Source organism: Neomonachus schauinslandi, chromosome 2, assembly GCF_002201575.2.
Source record: "Neomonachus schauinslandi chromosome 2, ASM220157v2, whole genome shotgun sequence".
In the NCBI taxonomy this organism is placed as follows: Eukaryota; Metazoa; Chordata; class Mammalia; order Carnivora; family Phocidae; genus Neomonachus; species Neomonachus schauinslandi.
In genome coordinates, this window is record NC_058404.1 from 140,810,797 (window position 1) to 140,830,782 (window position 19,986).

General features: G+C 39.3%; 1 protein-coding gene across 1 annotated transcript in view; it reads right to left on the bottom strand.

Moving 5' to 3' along the window:
* Positions 1 to 19,986, bottom strand: part of FRAS1 (Fraser extracellular matrix complex subunit 1) — a 408,429-nt gene that overhangs the window by 92,563 nt on the left and 295,880 nt on the right. Inside the window, exons 33-37 of the mRNA XM_044912923.1 lie at positions 14,247 to 14,361; positions 11,611 to 11,748; positions 9,039 to 9,071; positions 1,522 to 1,653; positions 319 to 444 (exon numbers count right to left, since the gene is read on the bottom strand). Coding sequence (XP_044768858.1) covers positions 319 to 444; positions 1,522 to 1,653; positions 9,039 to 9,071; positions 11,611 to 11,748; positions 14,247 to 14,361 — 544 coding nt within the window. The remainder of the gene's footprint in view (positions 1 to 318; positions 445 to 1,521; positions 1,654 to 9,038; positions 9,072 to 11,610; positions 11,749 to 14,246; positions 14,362 to 19,986) is intronic.

Below are 19,986 nucleotides of genomic sequence, written 5' to 3' on the forward strand. Positions count from 1 at the left end.
ATCTCCATAACCACAAGAAAGCGGCACCTGACACTTCGTATGAGGTTGTTCTAAATGCATTTACTCCAGATAAATCAACCGATTTCGACTAATTTCACCTACAACTTGAGGAAACAGCCTCATTGTTTTGGGTTGTGGGTGGTGGCACAGAGAAAGAAGTCCCAACTATTTCAGCCAATGGACTAAGAGCTAAAAGTTTTTCCTTTCTAAGTATCTCCTCATAGTTTGTCCCACAGAGTTGCTTTACTTCTTGTCTGAGACATAAAACTGTAGAGCAAGAAACCCTCCGAGCAGGCCAATAACAGAGGAAGCAGCTACCTGCGGCCATGGGCCCTTGGAACTCAGCTGTGTACTTAAGGAGCACACCATGCTCTGGAGGTTTCCGGAGCTCAAAGAAGAGTTCTTCAGGTGCTATCTCGGTATCTCTTGCTGCCAGCTGAAGTCCTGTAGTCAGGAAACAAATCATGGTGAGAGGATGTGTACATTAAAAACTGTATGCCCTGCCTACATTAAAGCTTCAGAGCAGGCTGAAAGCCACGCTGTGGGCAATCTGATGGTTATAAGAAGGCACTGTTGAATTCCAGTCAACCACAGAAGAGTGAAAACGGATGATACAGTCAATTCCCAAATTACAAGTAGTCAACTTACTTCCAAAAGTTAACTTATAAGTAGGTAGTTCTGAATTAAGAACACCTTTCCATACAAATGAGGGCACGGAAGCTGACATATAGGTCAGTCCAGTTTTCCAGAAAATCCTCCCAGAAACTGTTTTTGCTTTTCATTATTTATTCCCTTCTTTTTCTGAATCTACAGAAGAGCCAAGTTGTTTTAACAATGGCCGCTAGGGCCATCACAGAAGTGAGAAAGAATAGGGTGGAGCGACAGTCGTCTTTGTATATGTGGCTTGTTTAGAAATTGGATGACAATTAATTTCAGGCCAATACTTAAGGGTAGAAACTGGATAAGGATCTGTAGAGCACAACTAACAAAAATCACAACATCCACTGTTTGCTTTTAAAATGTATTTGGTGAAAGAATAAAGAAACTCCTAAAGAGTAAGTACACTAAGAGGTAAATAAAATTACGTACAGAATAACCGGGCCAACGCATCACAACTTCTGAAGGTTACTGTGATCTGTCATTTCTCCGGTTACTCTTTACCTTCTAAACAGAAAACAAGGGCAGTCGCTGAAACTGCTCCCCTCCCTTCTCGTCTCTGCTCTCCTTTGTTAATTTTATATTTTAGCGACGGCAACAAATCAAACTCCTGAAGGCTGGAAAATACATTCTGTGTTGTATTCCATCACTGAACACTGGCCTCGGAAAGCTCTATTTCCTTCTCTCTGTGCTACTTTTATTTGCATGGAAATGGGCAGAGGGAAGGGTATAGGTGAGAACACATATACCTTTTGGAAGAAGAGGTCACTCTTTCTGGGCAACCATCAAGAGGTTTAAACAGGGACTGCTGCTGAAATACGGTTCCATTTCCAAAGGCACGTTTCTTTTAGGCTCAGTTCCTACCTATAGCAGTGCTGCCTCCTGGGCTGACCTCAAGCAGGGGAGCTGTGACCCGGAACGCCGGCAGGTGCTGATCAGTGGGAAGCAAATGAATGGTGAGGACCATCTCCGGACTTGTGTGAGCTCCATCTGAAACTAGAAAGGACAAACACACACATGCACATCAACGTGTAGTCTGGTCACCATCAGGCTGCTTCCATAAATATGTAGCCAGAAGCTTTTTTAGATTACCTTAACACTTTGAAGAGATGCTTACAAATGGAAAACGTAAGCAAGCAAGGAAGATACTGTGAGCTATTCTCATAAAGCTTTTTCTACTGGATAATGAAAAGGCTAAAGGACCATAATAACTAAGTCATTCTAAGAAGCAAGTTTCACAACAAGGTGATACTGGTAAATGTTAGTGGAAAGGATAGTAATATAAAATCTATACTCTTAGATGATGCTGATAAAGACTTTTATTTGTGGGGAGTGCCTGGGTGACTGAATCAATTAAGCGTCTGCCTTCAGCTCAGGCCATCATCTCAGGATCCTGGGATCAAGCCCCGCATCGGACTCCCTGCTCAGCGGAGAGTCTGCTTTTCCCTCTCCCTCTGCCACTCTCCCTGCTTGTGCTCGCTCTCTCTCAAATAAATAAATAAATAAATAAATCTAAAAATAAAATTAAAAGACTTTTATTTATGGAATTATTTTTTGATTTATTCTCATGTTTCGGAAAAATATTTTCTTTCAAGAGATCTCGTTTAGAAATGACACATCTATGTCTTATGAGGAAATAACTTTTTAAAAAGGACAGAAAATACCCACACAAGTATCTCGGATGGCATTTGTTGGGAAGAAGCAGACTCATTTGTTTTTTACCTGATCATTATACACATTGGAATAAATGGAAGATACCTTTGTGAATAGAACAATGACTTTAAGATTTTATTTCCCTGGATTTTATCTGACATCCAAGTGAACACTGATCACCTGAGGGAAATGAAAGCAGAACTGTCTGGTGCTTAACTCTGATTTCCACCTTCCCATACCTTAAAACACGCTCCCTTCTCTAAAAGCCAGGTTTAGAAGAACATCTGTACCACCAATTCACCAATGTGTTTATTTGTAGTGGCTACTGAGAAAACTCTCCTGTTGGTTATTTTAAATGTGTAATATGCTTGCATATGGATTGGTTTCCTTCGACACTTTCTTCTGGACTTAGTAGCAAGTCCATAGGAAGCTGACATCTTCTTATGCAAAGTAAAGCACTGCTCAGTGACTGCTGGTAGTGATACCATTTGGATTTTAGATTTGTTTTTTCCTTGAGAACAGATCTGAAAGATATGGCTAGATTTTATCAGGTACAGTCCATGTCCTAGAGCAGTCCAGAAATAGCCCTCCCGAAGGAGAGGAGACATTACCCCTGCGAATGAAGGTTTTAAGGCTCTGGTCATTCGGCCAAATATCACAATTATTGCCCCTGCTCCTTTGTTTATGCCCAATCTCCTCTCTGGATCATCAAAGATAGGGACAGACAATTCCTAACTTTTGGGGGCTTGGGGGACAAACATATGAACTTTTCCATAAATTTCAGCGGATTCCAATTCTCTGAGGCCTCTGGAATCTAAGTTAAGAACACCTACCTTAAATAAAAATTACAATTGTGAGATATAATTTTACTTTTTTAAACGTTTTACATTGATTTCACTTTTAAGTTCGGGGAGAGCCTCAGGGAGCAGTCAACATCCTACTTTTGCAGAAGAGGGAGGGAAAGGCCCCGAAACTTAAGAGCTTCAGTAAATACCACACAGCTGTCAGGGAGACCAAGGTGTATCTATCCCTCTGGGAGTAAATGGAAGAAAGCTATTTTCTGGTACATATTTTATAACTAGAAAATGTATCAATGGGGTACAGAGTTTTGTAAGCAAATATAAGAACTTAAAATCAAAATGTTAACAATTACATGTCTAGCTGCCCCTTTAAGCAACGTTTCTGATTTCTCTGAGAAACAGTCAGATGGCCTCTTTGGGTCAGAGACCTCCTGCGAGCACCATTTGCCTCGTGTATTTTCCTTGCTCAGGATGGCTCTGCAGAGCATCTGGGCTTATTTTGAAGCAGGCAGGTCAGGAATATCAGCTTTCCTTCTCGTCTTAGCTGATTAACTGAATGAGCTGTTCTCCCTCATTCTATGGGTTAATGTCAGGGCTCAGGCTTGTTGTCACCTTAGTTCATTATGTGCCCAATTTAAAATTTTCTCTTACAAAACTCAGCTAAAGGAGATGGCTTCTTACCAGTTTCCAAATTTTTTTTCTCCTTAAAAAAAGGGAACCTCTTATACCCTTCACAACAATTAACTCAAAATGGATCATGGACCTACATGTAAAATGCAAAACTATAAAACTCCTATAAGACAACAGAGGAGAAAACTTAGATGACCTTGGGAATGGTGATGCCTCTTTAGATAGAAACACAAAAGACATGATCCATGAAAGAAATCACTGATAAGCTGGACTTCATTAAAATTAAAAACTTCTGCTCTGTGAAAGACAATGTCAAGAGTATGAAAGGACAAGCCATAAACTGGAAGAAAATATTTTCAAAAGACCCATCTGATACAGGATTTTTATTCAAAATATACAAAGAACTCATAAAACTCAACAATTAAAAAAGAGCCCAATTAAAAAATGGGCCAAAGACCTTAACAGATACTTCACCAAAGATACACAGATGGCAAATAAACACATGAGAAGATGCTCCTCATCATATGTCAGCAGAGACATGGAAATTAAAACAATTATAAGATGCCATTATGCACCAATTAAAATTGCCAAAATCTGGAATACTGACAACACTAAATGCTGGTGAGAATGTGGAGCAAAAGGAACTCTCATACATTGCTGGTGGGAATGCAAAATGGTACAGCCCTTTGGAAGACAGCTTGGCTTTTTTTTAAAAAAAAAAACTAAATATACTCTTATCATATGATACAGCAATTGCACTCCTTGGTATTTACCCAAAGGAGTTGAAAACTTAGGTCCACATAAAACCTGCACACAGATGTTTATAATAGCTTTATTTACAATTGCTAAAACTTGGAAGCAACCAAAATGTCCTTTAGTAAATGAATGGATAAAATAAACTGTGGTACTTCTAGACAATGGAATGTTATTCAGCACTAAAAAGAAATGAGCTGCTAAGCCATGAAAAGATACAGAAGAATCCTAAATGCATATTGCTAAGTGAAATAAGCCAATCTGAAAAGACTCCATACTATATGACTCTTACTCTATGACATTCTGGAAAAGACAAAACTATGGAAGACAATAAAAAGAATAGTGGCTGCCAAAGGTGGGAAGTGGGGCTAGGAGAAGAATAGGTAGAACAGGGAGGATTTTTAGGATAGTGAAAATACTCTATGATATTATAATGATGGATAAATGTCATTATCCACTGGTCAAAACCCATAGAATGTACAACACCAAGAATGAACCCTAGAGTAAACTACAGACTTTGGTTGATTATGACATGTCAGTGTACGTTCATCCTTAGTAAAAAATGTACCATTCTGGTGAGTGATATTGACAAGGGGAGAAGCTATGCTATGCACATATGCGTGTGTGGGGGCAGGGTAAATGGGGAAATCTCTGTACCTTACTCTCAATTTTTTTGTAAACCTGAAAGTGCTCTAAAAAAATTAAATCTTTAAAACAATTTTTAAAAAAAATTCACTCAACAACAACAAAAAAAAAAGAAAAGAAAAGAAAAAGAAAGAGAAAGAAAGAAACCTCAGGCAGAAATAAGATAAATTAATTTGAGGTCAGCCCAACATCTATTTCCTCTACCCTGTATAATAGGTTCAAGGATCATTTAACTTAAAGTCCCGGAGAAGTTTAATAGTTAACCCCTTCACCTATTCAAGCTTTCAGGTAAAAGTTGAGGCTTGGAAACCAAACAGGCACTATTATGACACTTGTTTTTCATGACCAACACATATACAGACCAGACTAAATTAAATATCCCACGCTCCATGTCAGAAACTTGTATTTAAATCTTGGCTCTACTGTTTACCAGGACTGGAAATTTGGGCAGATTACTTACTCTAATGACCCTTAATTTCCCCAGCTTTAAAATGCTAAAAATAATACCCATTCTTACAGTCTTGTTACAAGGATTAAATAAGACAATTTGTACTGCAAATTGCTTTGTAAAATGTAAAATACCATGTAATCTGTTGTATATTATTACTGATTGTATGAATTAACTAGAAGTCTATCACTGGAGATGAGCTGATACTGGGTTCACATCAATAATAATACAACACTCAAAAAAGAAATAATAAGGCAGCCAAATTGGAAAGGAAGAAGTAAAACTGTCACTATTTGCAGACGACATATTATATACAGAAAACCCTAGATGTCACCAAAAACTATTAGAACTAATAAACAAATTTAGTAAAGTTGTAGGATACAAAATCATACAAAAATCTGTTGCATTTCTATGCCCCAATAATAAGCTCTTAAAGATGTTAAGAAAATAATCCCATTTACAACTGCATCAAAAAAAATGAAATACCTAGGAATAAATTTAACCAAGGAGGTGAAGGACCTGTGCTTAGAACTATAAGATACTGATGAAAGAAATCAAAGAAGACACAAATAAATCTAAAAACATTCCATGCTCATGGATTAGAAGAATTAATATTGTCAAAATGTCCATAACAACCAGCGCAATCTATACATTCTACACAATCCCATCAAATTTCCAATGGCATTTTTCACATAAATAGGACAAATGATTCTAATTTTGTATGAAACTACAAAAGACCCGGAAAAGATAAAGCAATCGTGAGAAAGAAGAATAAAGCTGGAGGCATCATGCTCTCTCATTCCAAACTGTATTACACAGCTATAGTAATCAAAACAGCATAATATTAGCATAAAAACAGATCAATAGAGATCAATAGAATAGAGAGCCCAGAAATAAACACACACACACATATATATATAGTCAATTAATTAATGACAAAGGAGCCAAGAATATACAATGGAGAAAGAACAGTGTCTTCAATACATGGTGTTGAGAAAACCGACAGCCACATGCAAATGAAGGAAACGGTACCATTATCTTACACTACACACAAAAAATAACTCAAAATGGATTAAATACTTGAATATAAGACCTGAAACCATAAAACTCCTAGAAGAAAACAAAGGTGGAAGCTCCTTGATATCAGCCTTGGGGATGTTTTTTTTGGATTTGAAACCAAAAGCAAAAATAAACAAGTGGGACTACATCACACTAAAAAGTTTTGCACAGCAAAGAACACCATCAACAAAATGAAAAGGCAAACTACCAAATGGGGGGAAATATTTGCAAATTATGTATCTGATAAGTTAATATCCAAAATATATAAAGAACTCATACAACTCGATAGCAAAAAACCCAAACAATCCAATTAAAAAATGAGCAGGAGATCTGAATAATCATTTTTCTAAAGAAGACATACAGATGGCCAACACGTACATGAAAAGATGCTCAACATCAATAATCATCAGGGAAATGCAAACCAAAACCACAATGAGATATCACCTCACACCTGGACAAAGAAACAAAGGGACAAGAAAAAACAAGTGTTGGCTAGGATGTGGAGAAAAGAGAACCCTTGGGCACTGTTGGAGGGAATATAAACTAGTACAGCCTCTATAGAAAATAGTATGAAGGTTCCACAAAAAATTAAAAACAGAAATACTACATGATCCAGCAATTCCTCTTCTAGGTTATCCAAAGAAAATGAACACACATTGGGAGCCTGGGTGGCTCAGTCAGTTAAGCATCTGCCTTCAGCTCAGGTCATGATCCCAGGGTCCTGGGATTGAGTCCTACGTCGGGCACACTGCTCAGTGGGGAGCCTGCTTCTCCCTCTCTTTCAGCCCCTCCCCCATCCCCCCAGCAGTGCTCTCTCTCTCAAATAAATAAATAAATTCTTAAAAAAAAAAAGAAAAATGAAAATGAAAACTCTAATTTGAAAAGATATATGCACCCCCATGTTTATTGAAGCATTATTGACAATAACCATGACATGGAAGCAACCTAAGTGTCCATCGACAAATGAACAGATAATGAAATATTACTCAGTGATAAAAAAGAAGAAAACCTTGCCATTTGTAATGACACACATGGACCTTGAGGGCATTATGCTAAATGAAACAGGTCAGACAGAAAAAGCAAATACCATATGATCTCATTGATTTGTGGGATCTAAAATAAACAAACAAGCAAACAAACAAAAAACCCAAGCTCAGAACTACAGAGGACAACAGATTGGTGGTTGTCAGAGGTGGGGTGGGGGTGGGGGGGTCTGAAATGGGTGAAGGGAACCAAAAGGTACAAACTTCTAGTTATAACTAAGTCATAGCGATGTAATGCACAGCATGGCAACTATAGTTAATAATATAGTATTGCATTAGGGAGACAGTAAATGTAAAAGTTGTAAGAAAAAATAATTTGTAACTATATATGGTGACTGATGGTAACTAGACTTATTGTTGTGATCATTTTGCACTATACACAAATACGGAATCATTATGTTGTACACCTGAAACTAATAAGATGTTATATGTCAAATTTGTTATATGTCAGATGTCAATTTCATCTCAATTAAAAAAAAAAAACAATGACACAACAATGAAATTTATTGTTGATTCAAGTGTGATTCTTAATCCTCAGAGAAGGAGAGAAGATCTGGGAGTTTGAGGGAGATGACTTTCTCTCCAACCAAAATTTATCCTACATGAAATATAACAGGACATAAGGGTGGCTGATTCCAATGGAACAGTCAACCCCAGCTAATCAGCAGTTTAAGGATGCTGTTTACAGCCAGCCATAGACCTAAACAAGAAAGCTTGTCCCTCTGTTGTCCCACAGGGGTGCCAGGTCTGACTGTGCTTCTGCCCCCTGGCAGTCAGCTTCTACGGCACTGTGAACTAAAGCTGGGATGCTGGGGTCTTCCACACACAGCTTTCATTTCTCTCCAGTAGCAAGGCATTCAAGGAAAGGCTCACTTCAAGACTCTATACAACCACGATCCATTAGCTGAGTGTCACATAGGAATGACGGTGCCAATCATTGTTCTGGGAGCTTTACATATGTACGATTATTAGTTATTATCCCAACTGATGAGTGAGGCAGGCCGGCATAGAGAGGTTAAGAAACTTTCTCAGAGCAGGCTGACCCCCAGGGCAGTCTGGATCCAAAGGCTAAGATCTTAACCACTATTACCTTTTTTTCATAGATATTGGGACTGTTTGAAATGGGGCTTAACACTAATCTTTGGAATACTTGATGGCTTATTTTTTTCTATGAATACAAAGTTAAGCTATTACTACTTAACTAGTCATGTGACTATTTCAGAAAAGCTTGTCTTATATAACTTTTAAGCAGTTCTTAGAAAATAGTGCAAGCAATGATGAAGGGAACAAAAAGCAAGGACTAATAAGGAAATTTTCATTTTCTAATAAAATTGCTATTAAAGTCTTTACCTGTGAAGTGAAATTTCACCGATTCTGGGAGACCTGAAATAGAAAAGAGAAAACCAACATACTGGTAAGCATTCTGGGGTCAGAAATAGATGGAGAAGTTACAAAATATGGGGCAGAGGTTAGAAAAGTAAAGGATGTTTTCATCTAAATTACTATGGTTTAAGGAAAGATCACCAGGTCTTTTGTTAATGTTATATTGAATTTAATGGTGCCAACACTAATTTTAAGTAACAAAAAGAACCGCAGAGTAGAATAATTTTATATCCCAGTAGTTAGAATGATTTATAATACATTCATTCAGATCCCATTTTATTAGTACATAAAATCCTACAAATCGGTGAATGTGGGTGATGTCGTATATCACTGACAGGCTCTCTGGTAGGTCAATTCCATTGTAGAATTGAGTGATGCCTGGGACATTGATTTACATGCTGTAACGATGTGAGAGATTTATTTCACAGCATTTATCCCATAGATTATACAGGACAGGACTCTGCTCTCTCTAAAAAGGCTCTAGGAACTTAGTCGAGTATAATAGATACGGAAATAACTTCAGCCATGGCTGACATGTTTTCTTTCCCTTTAATCCCAGGATATCCTGAGTTTCTTTGTAAAGTAGGTCTTTTAAAGTAGGGGTTAGAGAACCATGAACATTTTCATGGGCTATTAGTTACCCAGTTACCAAACACTGGGGATCCTCCTTAGAGAGGAGGCCTACACCCACATTTCGATATTTTCAAAGAAGAGTTAATCATTTTCTGGACAATTGCATTTATATATATAATGGAAAATATTACTTTAAATGTTTTCTATAATTTAAGATGTAACTCGAAAATTATTTAACCTAGGGGCGTCTGGGTAGCTCAGTTGTTGAGAGTCTGCCTTAGGCTCAGGCCATGATCCCAGGGTCCTGGGATTGAGTCCCACATCGGGCTCCCTGCTCCGCAGGAAGCCTGCTTCTCCCTCTCCCACTGCCCCTGCTTGTGTTCCCTTTCTCACTGTGTCTCTCTCTGTCAAGTAAATAAATAAAATCTTAAAAAAAAAAAATTATTTAACCCATGTTCAACTTACCGTAAGAAATCACCAGCTGTTCTGTATGAATAAAGCTACTATATAAAAATAATATTCCATATAATGTTATGTGGTACATACATCTTAAAGATCATAAGGAAACAGGCTTCAAGATTTATAGAATCATTCCAAGGCACAGAAGTATTTAGGTGTAGGGACTCAAAACTCTTGCATTCCAGTCAGCAGCTTTGATTACTGGGTCAAGGGGAGAGATAAGGGGTAGCAAAGATTAACTATTGTGGCTTAGTGGAAGGCCACAAAATGGCTCGAATTAGAAAACCAGTTATTCGGGACACCTGGGTGGCTCAGTTGGTTGAGTGGCTTTCAGATGGAGAAAGTCTGAGTGTCTCCCTTCGGATCAGGTCATGATCCCAGGGTCCTGGGATCAAGCCCAGATTGGCTCCCTGCTCAGCGGGGAGCCTGCTTCTCCCTCTGCCTGCCACTCCCCCTGCTTGTGCACTGTCTCTGACAAATAATAAATAAAATCTTAAAAAGAAAAAAAAAAGAAATCCAGTTATTCTTTTGTTCAGTCTTCTCTCTTTAAAAAAGGTGGCTTTTGTCAAATCCTGGCCCAACAGGTTGCATTCTCCATTTCTGTGTGTGGGACCTTCCCTGTGGTAGTGCAGGATGCTTCTCACTAGATTCCCCTCACCCACAGCCCTGGCCTCCTCCTCAAATCCGCCCACATCACTGCAGTCAAAGAGTTCTTTATGAAAGGCCATCTCCCCAGATCTTAAAACCTCCACTGGGTTCCTATTGTTCTCGGGATAAAGATCCAAATCCTGACAGGCTTACAGGGCCCCTGAGGTCTGGCCTCTATCTCTTCCTCCAGACTCATCTCTGTTCTGCTCAACCTTCTACATTCCAGACATGGACTTTTTTTTTTTTAATCCCCAGAATGTCATGTTCTCTCCCTCCTCAGGGCCTCTGCCCATGGGCTGTGTGCCCTTCCTTGGGAAATGTTCTCCCAAGTATCCCAAGAGGCACATTTAGGCTGATTAGCATCTACCCATCCCTCCACTGTCAATACCTCCCTGGGGCAGCCTCCATTGAACCCTTAGTCTCGGGCAGTCTTGTTACTTCTAATTCCACCACTGAACAATTTTCTTTCTCTCCAGAGCTCTTCTCTTAGTCTACAATTAAACACTCATCACTGGGATTATTTCTCAAACTCTGTCTCCATACCTAGGTCCCAAAACTCAACAAGAACAGGATTCATGCCTCTTTTTGTTCACCACTATAATCTCCAAGACCTCAGAGCCAGATAGGAGGCACAAAATAAAGATTTATTGAAAGCATGCCTGCATGCATGAATAAATGAAAAAAAAATTATGAACTGAGCCCAAACTACATATTGGTCCACAAGTCTCAAGCGATTTTCAACAGGATATAAAGCACCGTCACTAAACTGTCCAGGACAACGGGAAGAGTTAGGGATAACCTGCCATGAGGATCCCCAGAGAGCAATCTGGGTGCCTCAAAATAGAGAAGAAGGCATTACCAGCGAAGGAGAAGGCCATGATCTCCTGGAGGTGGGGAGCTGCAGGGGGAGGACGGTACATGATTTTGCCCTGGTTAATATCTTCCTGTGTGAAATACTGGATGGGAGAGTGAGGCTGGTCCCTGTGTTCGATGATTCCTGGGGAGGAAGAGACTCAGCATCAGCATCAACAGTAATTCTGATGGTTGACTGAATGACTGGGGCCATAAACCTGCCTTTCCCACTGGTGGGAGTCTTTTATCCTTTAAGAACAATTGCTCTCTGGTTTCTCTTATCGTACCATTCTCCATTCATTCAAGAAAAAGGCAAATCTGAAACCCAAACAGACTTTAATAGGATCTTTTAAAAAATGTTTAATTGAATTATAGTTGACAGACAATATATTAGTTTCAGGTGTACAACTTAGTGATTTGACAATTGTATACATTATGAAATGCTCCCCACGATAAGTATAGTTACCATCTGTCACCATACAAATTTATCACAGTATTATTGACTAGATTCCTTATGCTGTTTTTTTCATTCTTGTGACTTATTTATTCTATAACTGGAAGTTTGTACCTCTTAATCCCCTTCACCTATTTTGCCCATCCCCCAACCTACCACCCCTCTGGCAACTACTAGTTTATTCTTTGTATTTATGAGTCTGTTTTTGTGTGTTTGTTCATTTGTTTTATTTTGTAGATTCACATATAAATGAAAGCATATGGTATTTGTCTTTCTCCATCTGACTTATTTCACTTAGTATAATATCCTCCAGGTCCAATTCATGTTGTCACGAATGGCAAGATTTCATTCTTTTATGGTTGACTAACATCCCAGTGCATAAATACACCACATCTTCCTTATTTGTTCATCTACTGATAGACACTGAGGTTGCTTCCCTATCTTGGCTATTGTAAGTAATGCTGCAATAATTATAAAGTTGCATATGTCTTTTTGAATTACTATTTTTGCTTTCTTTGGGTAAATACCCAGTTATTCGATCATATAGTAGTTCTATTTTTAATTTTTTTGAGAAACCTCCATACTGTTTTTCACAGTGACTGCACCAGTTTATATTCCTGCCAACAGTGCACAAAGGTTCTCTTTTCCCCACATCTTCGCCAACACTTGTAATGTCTTGCCTTTTTGATACTAGCCATTCTGGCTGGTGCGAGGTAATATCTCATTCTGGTTTTGATTTTCATTTTCCTGACGATGAGTGATGTTGAGCCTCTTTTCATGTGTGAAACCCAAATAGATTTTTGACTAGAAGTCACTGACTGTAATCAATAGTAAGACACAAACTACTACCCCTAATATAGCTTAGACTAGGTAATTCTCTACAAGTCATAGACACTTTACCATAATTATGAGATTCTTTCAATTGAGTTTAAGTTCAAAGGTCAAGGTTGCTGAGAAAATGACATAGACTGGGCTCCTGGTGAGGCTATAATGAGAGTTTTCTCAATTTACCCTTTCCTTCAGAAACTCCTCAGTCTCTGATAATCTTTGGCAATAGTAACATGGATCATGATTATTATAAGAATTGGATTTGCAATGATAACTCTGTGATAAATGCTTTAGAGGCTGCAAATTTACCTATCATTTCTAAATTCTATAGGTACAGAAATAATGCTCTGATCACCTTTCATGTCCTATCAACTCTTTCAAAGAAGGACACATGTGAGAGTTGATGTTGAACTAATTCAGGTTCTGAGGGGCTGAGAGACCTATAGTCATTCTCCAGAAGACAGCCCAGGCTGCTGGACGAAGAGAACTCCACCTCTACCCTGGCTATGTAAGGAGAACGGCTCTTGCTGTGACTTAGCAGATTTAGAAAAAGGGAAGGATGACTTTTAGGTGTTTAATTTCTCTGGACTTTATCAAAAGGGTAATATAATTTAATTTTTAGACATTTATTTCTCCTGGGGGATTTGATCGTGTGAAAGGCTTACATCCAGGGCAATGGTTGGTGTTGGGAGGGCAGCCTCAGATTCAGGAGCAGAACTGTCTTAATAGAAGCTAATCTCCTTTCCATGAGGGATAGCCACACCTCTGTTAGGGATAGGCTTATTAGTTAAGCCCAAAGTTCAGCTATCTAAAGGTTGAAGACTGATGGCAGAGGCCCACCTCTCCTCTCTGCTGACTGTGGTTTCACATTTTCATTTTTCCTCGGTGCAGGAGGAGTGACTTATCCAAAGGGGAAAGGAATGGAGTGTGTGTGGCTCAGCCTGTTCTGCACTCGCTGGCAGAGCTCCTAGTCCTGAGCACATGCTCATTCTCATTCTTGTCTGTTTACCTCTCATAACCTCACTAGGGCAGGGTCTGTCCCTACAGACTGTGTTTGTGTCTGTGCCGTTCTGCCTGTGCATGGGAGGGGCGGCTCAATCCAGTGAGTCAAGTTATATGCACACCATGTTCTCTAGCACAGCTCTGTCCTACCAAAGCTGACACACTCATCTCCATCTGTCTGACCACAGTGTCTCTTTCTCAATTGGTCCTAAATTCAGAACAGGGGAACAAAGGGTATGAATAATTCTTACTCCTAAATCCTCAACAAGTACTTGCAGACAAAACTCCAGGGTCTGAACATAGGTCAACAATTAGAAGACAATAGCATCACTCAAAAGATCATTTACTGCACATCTTACCTTGATTTGGATGCAGAGGTAAAGTGATATTGTATATAACCTTTCTGCTTGGCCTCTCAGAGTTTACAAAGGAGAGGGAATGAGGCTGAATCACAGTGAGGCCATCTTCCCGAGCCTAAACAACATTGAAGGAGGAGGAAGAACAAATAGTGTGATGAAAACAAAAGCCAGAGGCAAAAACAAACCTTATTAAAAAAGCAAAACAAAACAAAACAAAAACAAAAACCCCCCTCACTCTGGGCTTTTAAATTAGTTACAGCAAATTTTTTTCTGAAAGCTCAGAAGAAGGACCTGGTCTCTTGCACTGCAGATTTGTCCTGGCCTTAAGAACCTCACAGAGTCATAGAATCTTCTTCCAGTTTTCTTGTACTCTCCTCTCCCCTGCCCTCTGCCCCCAGGTTTGTGTTGGTGCATACTGTGGGCATCCCAATATGATCACTTTTCCCTCGGGGGAACTCGCAGTGGTACACATTTGAACATGAGCCATCACAGTTGGCTGTCCTACTGTTCTGCTATTCACAGCGGGGTCACTACATCTCTGCTCCAATTTAATGGGCTAAGGTTGTATCTGGTAAGAAGCCCTCCCTAACCGCACCCACCCCCCAGCTTTGCTCATGGGAACTGTGATGTTTTCAAAGGGCCAAAGATGAACTCATCTCAAACACCAAAAGAGGCTCATCATTTGAATTCAGAGGTTTAAGAATTATTTATTAAAGCACATAAAACTAGTCCATGGTTTCTTTGTCTCCACTGTACTACTGGAAAGGACTAGATACTGCTTTTCTCTTCTAGCCCTCAGTATCCAATGAAGGGGTCAAGCAAAATTAATCAAAAGGCCAATGTGTCCATATTTTTTTACTGTGATTCACTTGTATATAGCCAAAACTCACCAACAGTGACAACACTCAAAGGGTGGGGGGATTTCGGATCCCATGACCAGGCATAACAGTGAGCTGGGGACAGCAGCAAAAACACGGAGTGGAGATGAGAAAAGGGAAAAGAAGTGTGGGCACGGGCCCCCTGCCTGGGTCACATATGCTGTTAACAAGACAGAACAAAAATATCCGGCTCATTGCAGGCTCTTCCTAAGTGACCCCTGAAGGGTTAGAGTTTGACACACTCTCCCGCTCTTTGAAGCTCTGCTTTTTCAGAAGGAATTTCCCCATTTAGGAAAGGATTAAGTAGGGCTCAGTAATTCTCATGGAGAAGGGCGTGGTGTTCTTCCTTTTAACCGTGAAAAGATTGAAGGTTGCAGTTGCTTTGTAAGTGTCCTGAAGGCACACTTGTCCTGGGGAGAGACAGCATTTACAGGTTAGGACAACCCCCCTATTGTAAAGAGTCATATTTCAGGCCATTGCTCAGGTCTGGAATGTAATGAGTAAGGAAAATAAGAATTACAAATAGCAGCTGGTCTCTCACCCTAAAATAAAACAAGTAAGGACAACAAATTAAAAATCTATGCCCTGTGGAAGGTGTTTATAGCCTACACATGCGTGCACACACCTATAAATGTGTACATGTGCGGGCACAGCCACATGGACAGAAAAGTGCCAACTCAGTACCACCACCTTTTCATCTCAAAGCCATCAGAGTATCTGAAAATTCTCAGGGTATTATGAGATATTTTTGAAAATCTAGATGCCCCTAAAATAACAAAGCAATAAGAAGAGGGAATGGACAGAGGAGCACGGATAAAGGGAAATATATGCCAGCCAAGATAACATATTTTATTACGGCATGTTTTGACACTATTTCCCTACTAATAGAAATAGGCACAAGGTAGGAACAGTAAGGACTTGACTCCCTGAAGAAAGCAATATTGAGTCTGACATATACCAAAGTTCAATCAATTTTAATATTGGCTATTTGGAATGTTCAATATTTATCAATTAAACATAGTAAGAAATGAAAGATTAAATTTCATAGAAATCATTATGGAAGACACTTTTTTATTAAAATATCTGTCAACAAACGAAAATTACAGAATAATGTTTTTCATAATAACCATGTTACCTCTGAATATATCTGGAATCCAAATGCTTCTCCCCACCGCCACTGCCACCACCCTGCCGGGAGCCACAATCTCACCTGATCACCAGGACGGCCTCCCACATGCTCTCCTGCCCCCCACTACAGTCTACTTCAGCGCAACAGCCAGCCAGAAAAGGAGGTTCAACCTCTGTGGCTCAACGCCTAGTAATGGCTCTCCATTTCACCCAGAAAAAAACTGAAGTCCCTACAATGGCCCATGAGGACTTACAAGATCTGCCCCAACTCCTCCCTCTCCCCGCCTCCCTGCCCCCAACACACACACTTGGCACATCTGTGAGTTTGAGATTGCTCTCACATTCAATCCCTCTACTCCAGCCATAATGGCTTCCTTGCTGTTCCTTGAACATCTAAGCACGCTCCCAACTGTATTTGTTCAAACACATGGTTTCCTGGGCCTGGAATGCTTTTCCTTCAGGTATCTGCATGACTCTCTTCCTCACCTCCTACAAGTCTTTCTTTAAACATCATCGTTTTAATAAAGCTCAGCTCACTTACAACTACAATCTGGGTGCGTCTCCCCTCTCCCGTGCTGTTCCCACCACCACATTTCTGATCCCCTTGACCTTGATCTACTTTTTGTTTTACCGTAATACTTTTCACTCACATGCAATATATGAGTTATTTATTTGATTTATTACTTATTGTCGATTCCCTCCTGCCCCACCAAGAGAATGGAAACTCCATGAGAACATGGATTTTTGTTTGTTCATGGATGGATCCCAAGCACCTAGCACATGGAAGTGCTCAATAAAAATTTGTTGAGTGAATGAAAAATATCATTATGAACAGATCAAGCTAAGAAGTAAAATAATGAAAATACTTTTATAGCAACTTAATTAAAAAAATATTTTTCATCATCTTTCAATGTCTTCTAAAGAGGGGCAAACACTTCAACATGTAAGCCTTAGCAAAGTGTGTGTGTAACTTAAATCTTTAGAATCCCAGGTCAGGATTTATAAACAACATTATCATTTCAGCCTCCATTAAAAGAAAGACCACTTTCACCTGTTGACTGTCATATTACCAAAGCAGCAAAGCCCATGGCTGGCCTCAGAAATTAAACACACATGAAAAATAAGATGAGTAAAAGGGGGTTCTACAAGAAATCATCCTCTCACATAGTTTGGTTAGGACAACAAAATTAATTCACTCACATATTCATGTAGCAACTATTTAGTCAGAACCTACTCTGGGCAAGGTACCAAGCAAAGAGCTGTGGGAGATGCAAGATGAATCAGATACAGACTCTTTCCTCAAGGATTTCCAGTTTTTAGTAAGGGAAGTTCATAAATAACTCCAATGTAGAAACTGCTAAGCAGTGCGAAAGGCTCAGATAAAGCACAGCAGGAATTCCAAGAACAAAGAAACATTTCCAGAAATTGCAGATAATAATTTTATTAGTGTTTGAAAAGGTCTCAAGAAAAAACATGGACACATAAGCCCACAGCCATAAAACAAATACAGCATGCCCAGACTTGAGTCTATAGGACAAAAGAGATCAGCTGTTCCAACTGAATCCCTGCTAATCCCAGTAACAGTAGTTTTAAGAGAACTCTTCTTACAGCGATCACTCTGGAAACAAATGGAACTAGGAAGGCTTATGCAAGGCCTTTCTCTCAAGTGGTGACCTTGGGCAACCCACCTCTGAGTACCACAACCATCTGAAAAAGGAAGTAATAAATATTCTTTCGCATTAAGAGATAAGAGAATTTATTTCCCCTTTAAGAGAAGAATTGGAAATATGATATTCAAAGTCTGTGTGTATACCCATATGATTAATATATTTGAATTTGAAGGTGATATAGTTTAGGGAATTATTAGCTGTTTGAAAGTAGGTCTGAAAATGATTTAGTCAACAGATATTTACTAAGCAACTACTTTTATATGAGGCATTGTGTTAGATGCTGAGGAAGATACCAAGATTAATTAAAGCTTTTGTCCTTAAGGCTCTTCTAAGTCAAATGGTGGATGATTACTTGGAAAACTGAGTTGATGTAAATCTATTAACTTATTTGCTGAATCTCACACTATGCTATGCTATTTATTGGTAAATATGCATGTTTACAGATCTCCTTGCCCAAATTTGATATATGTCCTAAATGTATACATCTCACATGTTTATATATATATATATATACACACCCCTTATAATATTATTCATATGTGTATACATCTTATACATGTATGTATGCACATAATTCTTATGGAACACTACAAAACAAAATCATAAGATACCATTTAGAGGATCGGATTGGATGAAGAAGAGCATTATAGAAAGGCCACAGAACAAATTTCCCTTTACGCAGGTATCTGTTTATGTTGCTTTTTACTCTATGCAATCTTCCTGGGGAATCTCAGGCCCGAGGATTAAACCACTACTTGCCATTAATGATTCTCAGAGGTTTATCTCCCACAGAGAATATCTACTAACCTTCTGCCAGCCCTTAATAGGCACACCCTTTATAAGTGCATCCCACTGAACTCATCATGGCCTCCACCTCTCCCCCTCCCCCTAGGGTCCCCATACAGTCTCGATCTCAATGAATGGCATCTCAACATATTCAGAAACTGGGCTGTTTTACCCTCTTCCTATACCCAGTTGACCACTATGGCTCTAAATATCTTTTAATCTCTCCCCCCCCCCTTTTTTTTTTACCATCTTAACCACTTTTAAGTGCAGAGTACAGTAGTGTTAACTATATACACATTGTTGTGGAACAGATGTCTAGAACTTTTTCATCTTACAAAACTGAAACTCTATATCCACTGAACAAAATTAACTCACCATTTCCCTCTCCCTACCTCTACCCCCCACCCCTGCAGGGGCAACTACCTTTCCACTTTCTGTTTCTAAAAGTGTTACTACTTTAGATCGCTCACATAAGTGGAATCATGCAGTATTTGTCCTTTCGTGACTGGCTTATTTCAGTTAGGATGTCCTTAAGGTTCATACATCCTGTAGCATGGCAGGATTTCCTTCTTCTTTAAGATTGAATATTCCGTTGTTGTATATAACACAATTTCTTTATCTATTTATCACCTGAAGGACATTTAAGATGCTTCTGCCTCTCAGCCATGATGTATAATGCTGGATTATACATGACTGTGCCAGTGTCTCTTTGAGATTTCACTAACTCTTAATCCTTATTGCCACTGCATGTGCTTTATGCTACCAACCCTTCTTGTTCTAGATGACTGTAACAGCCTGTTTCTTGGCCTCTTTGTTCTCTGTCTGGACCCCATGTGGGGTGTTCTTTACACTACAGACAGAATGATCTTCCTAAATTAAAAATCTGATCATGCCCCCTCTCTGCTATGAATCTTTCAGCATCCTACTTGCCCAAAAACATTCGTTCAGGACAAAACGGAAACTCTTCATCTTATCTGTAAGGTCCTCTATGATCTGACTCTCATTTCTTATTTCTTTTTCACCTAGGGATTTACGCTCTGGCCAACTGAACTCTCTGTAATTCCTCAAACATGTCATATTCTCCTGTGTCTCTCACTTTTTTCACCTGCTGCTCATCTGCCTGGAATGAATTTCTCTCTATTTGTAGTCTAGATAAATGGGGTTTCAAGTGTGGCGAGTACAGCAGAAGCAACAGTATCACCTGGGAACTTGTTAGACATGCAAATTCTCAGCCCTTAGACCAGGTCTCCTAAATTAGAAAACCCTGGGGTGGGCTCC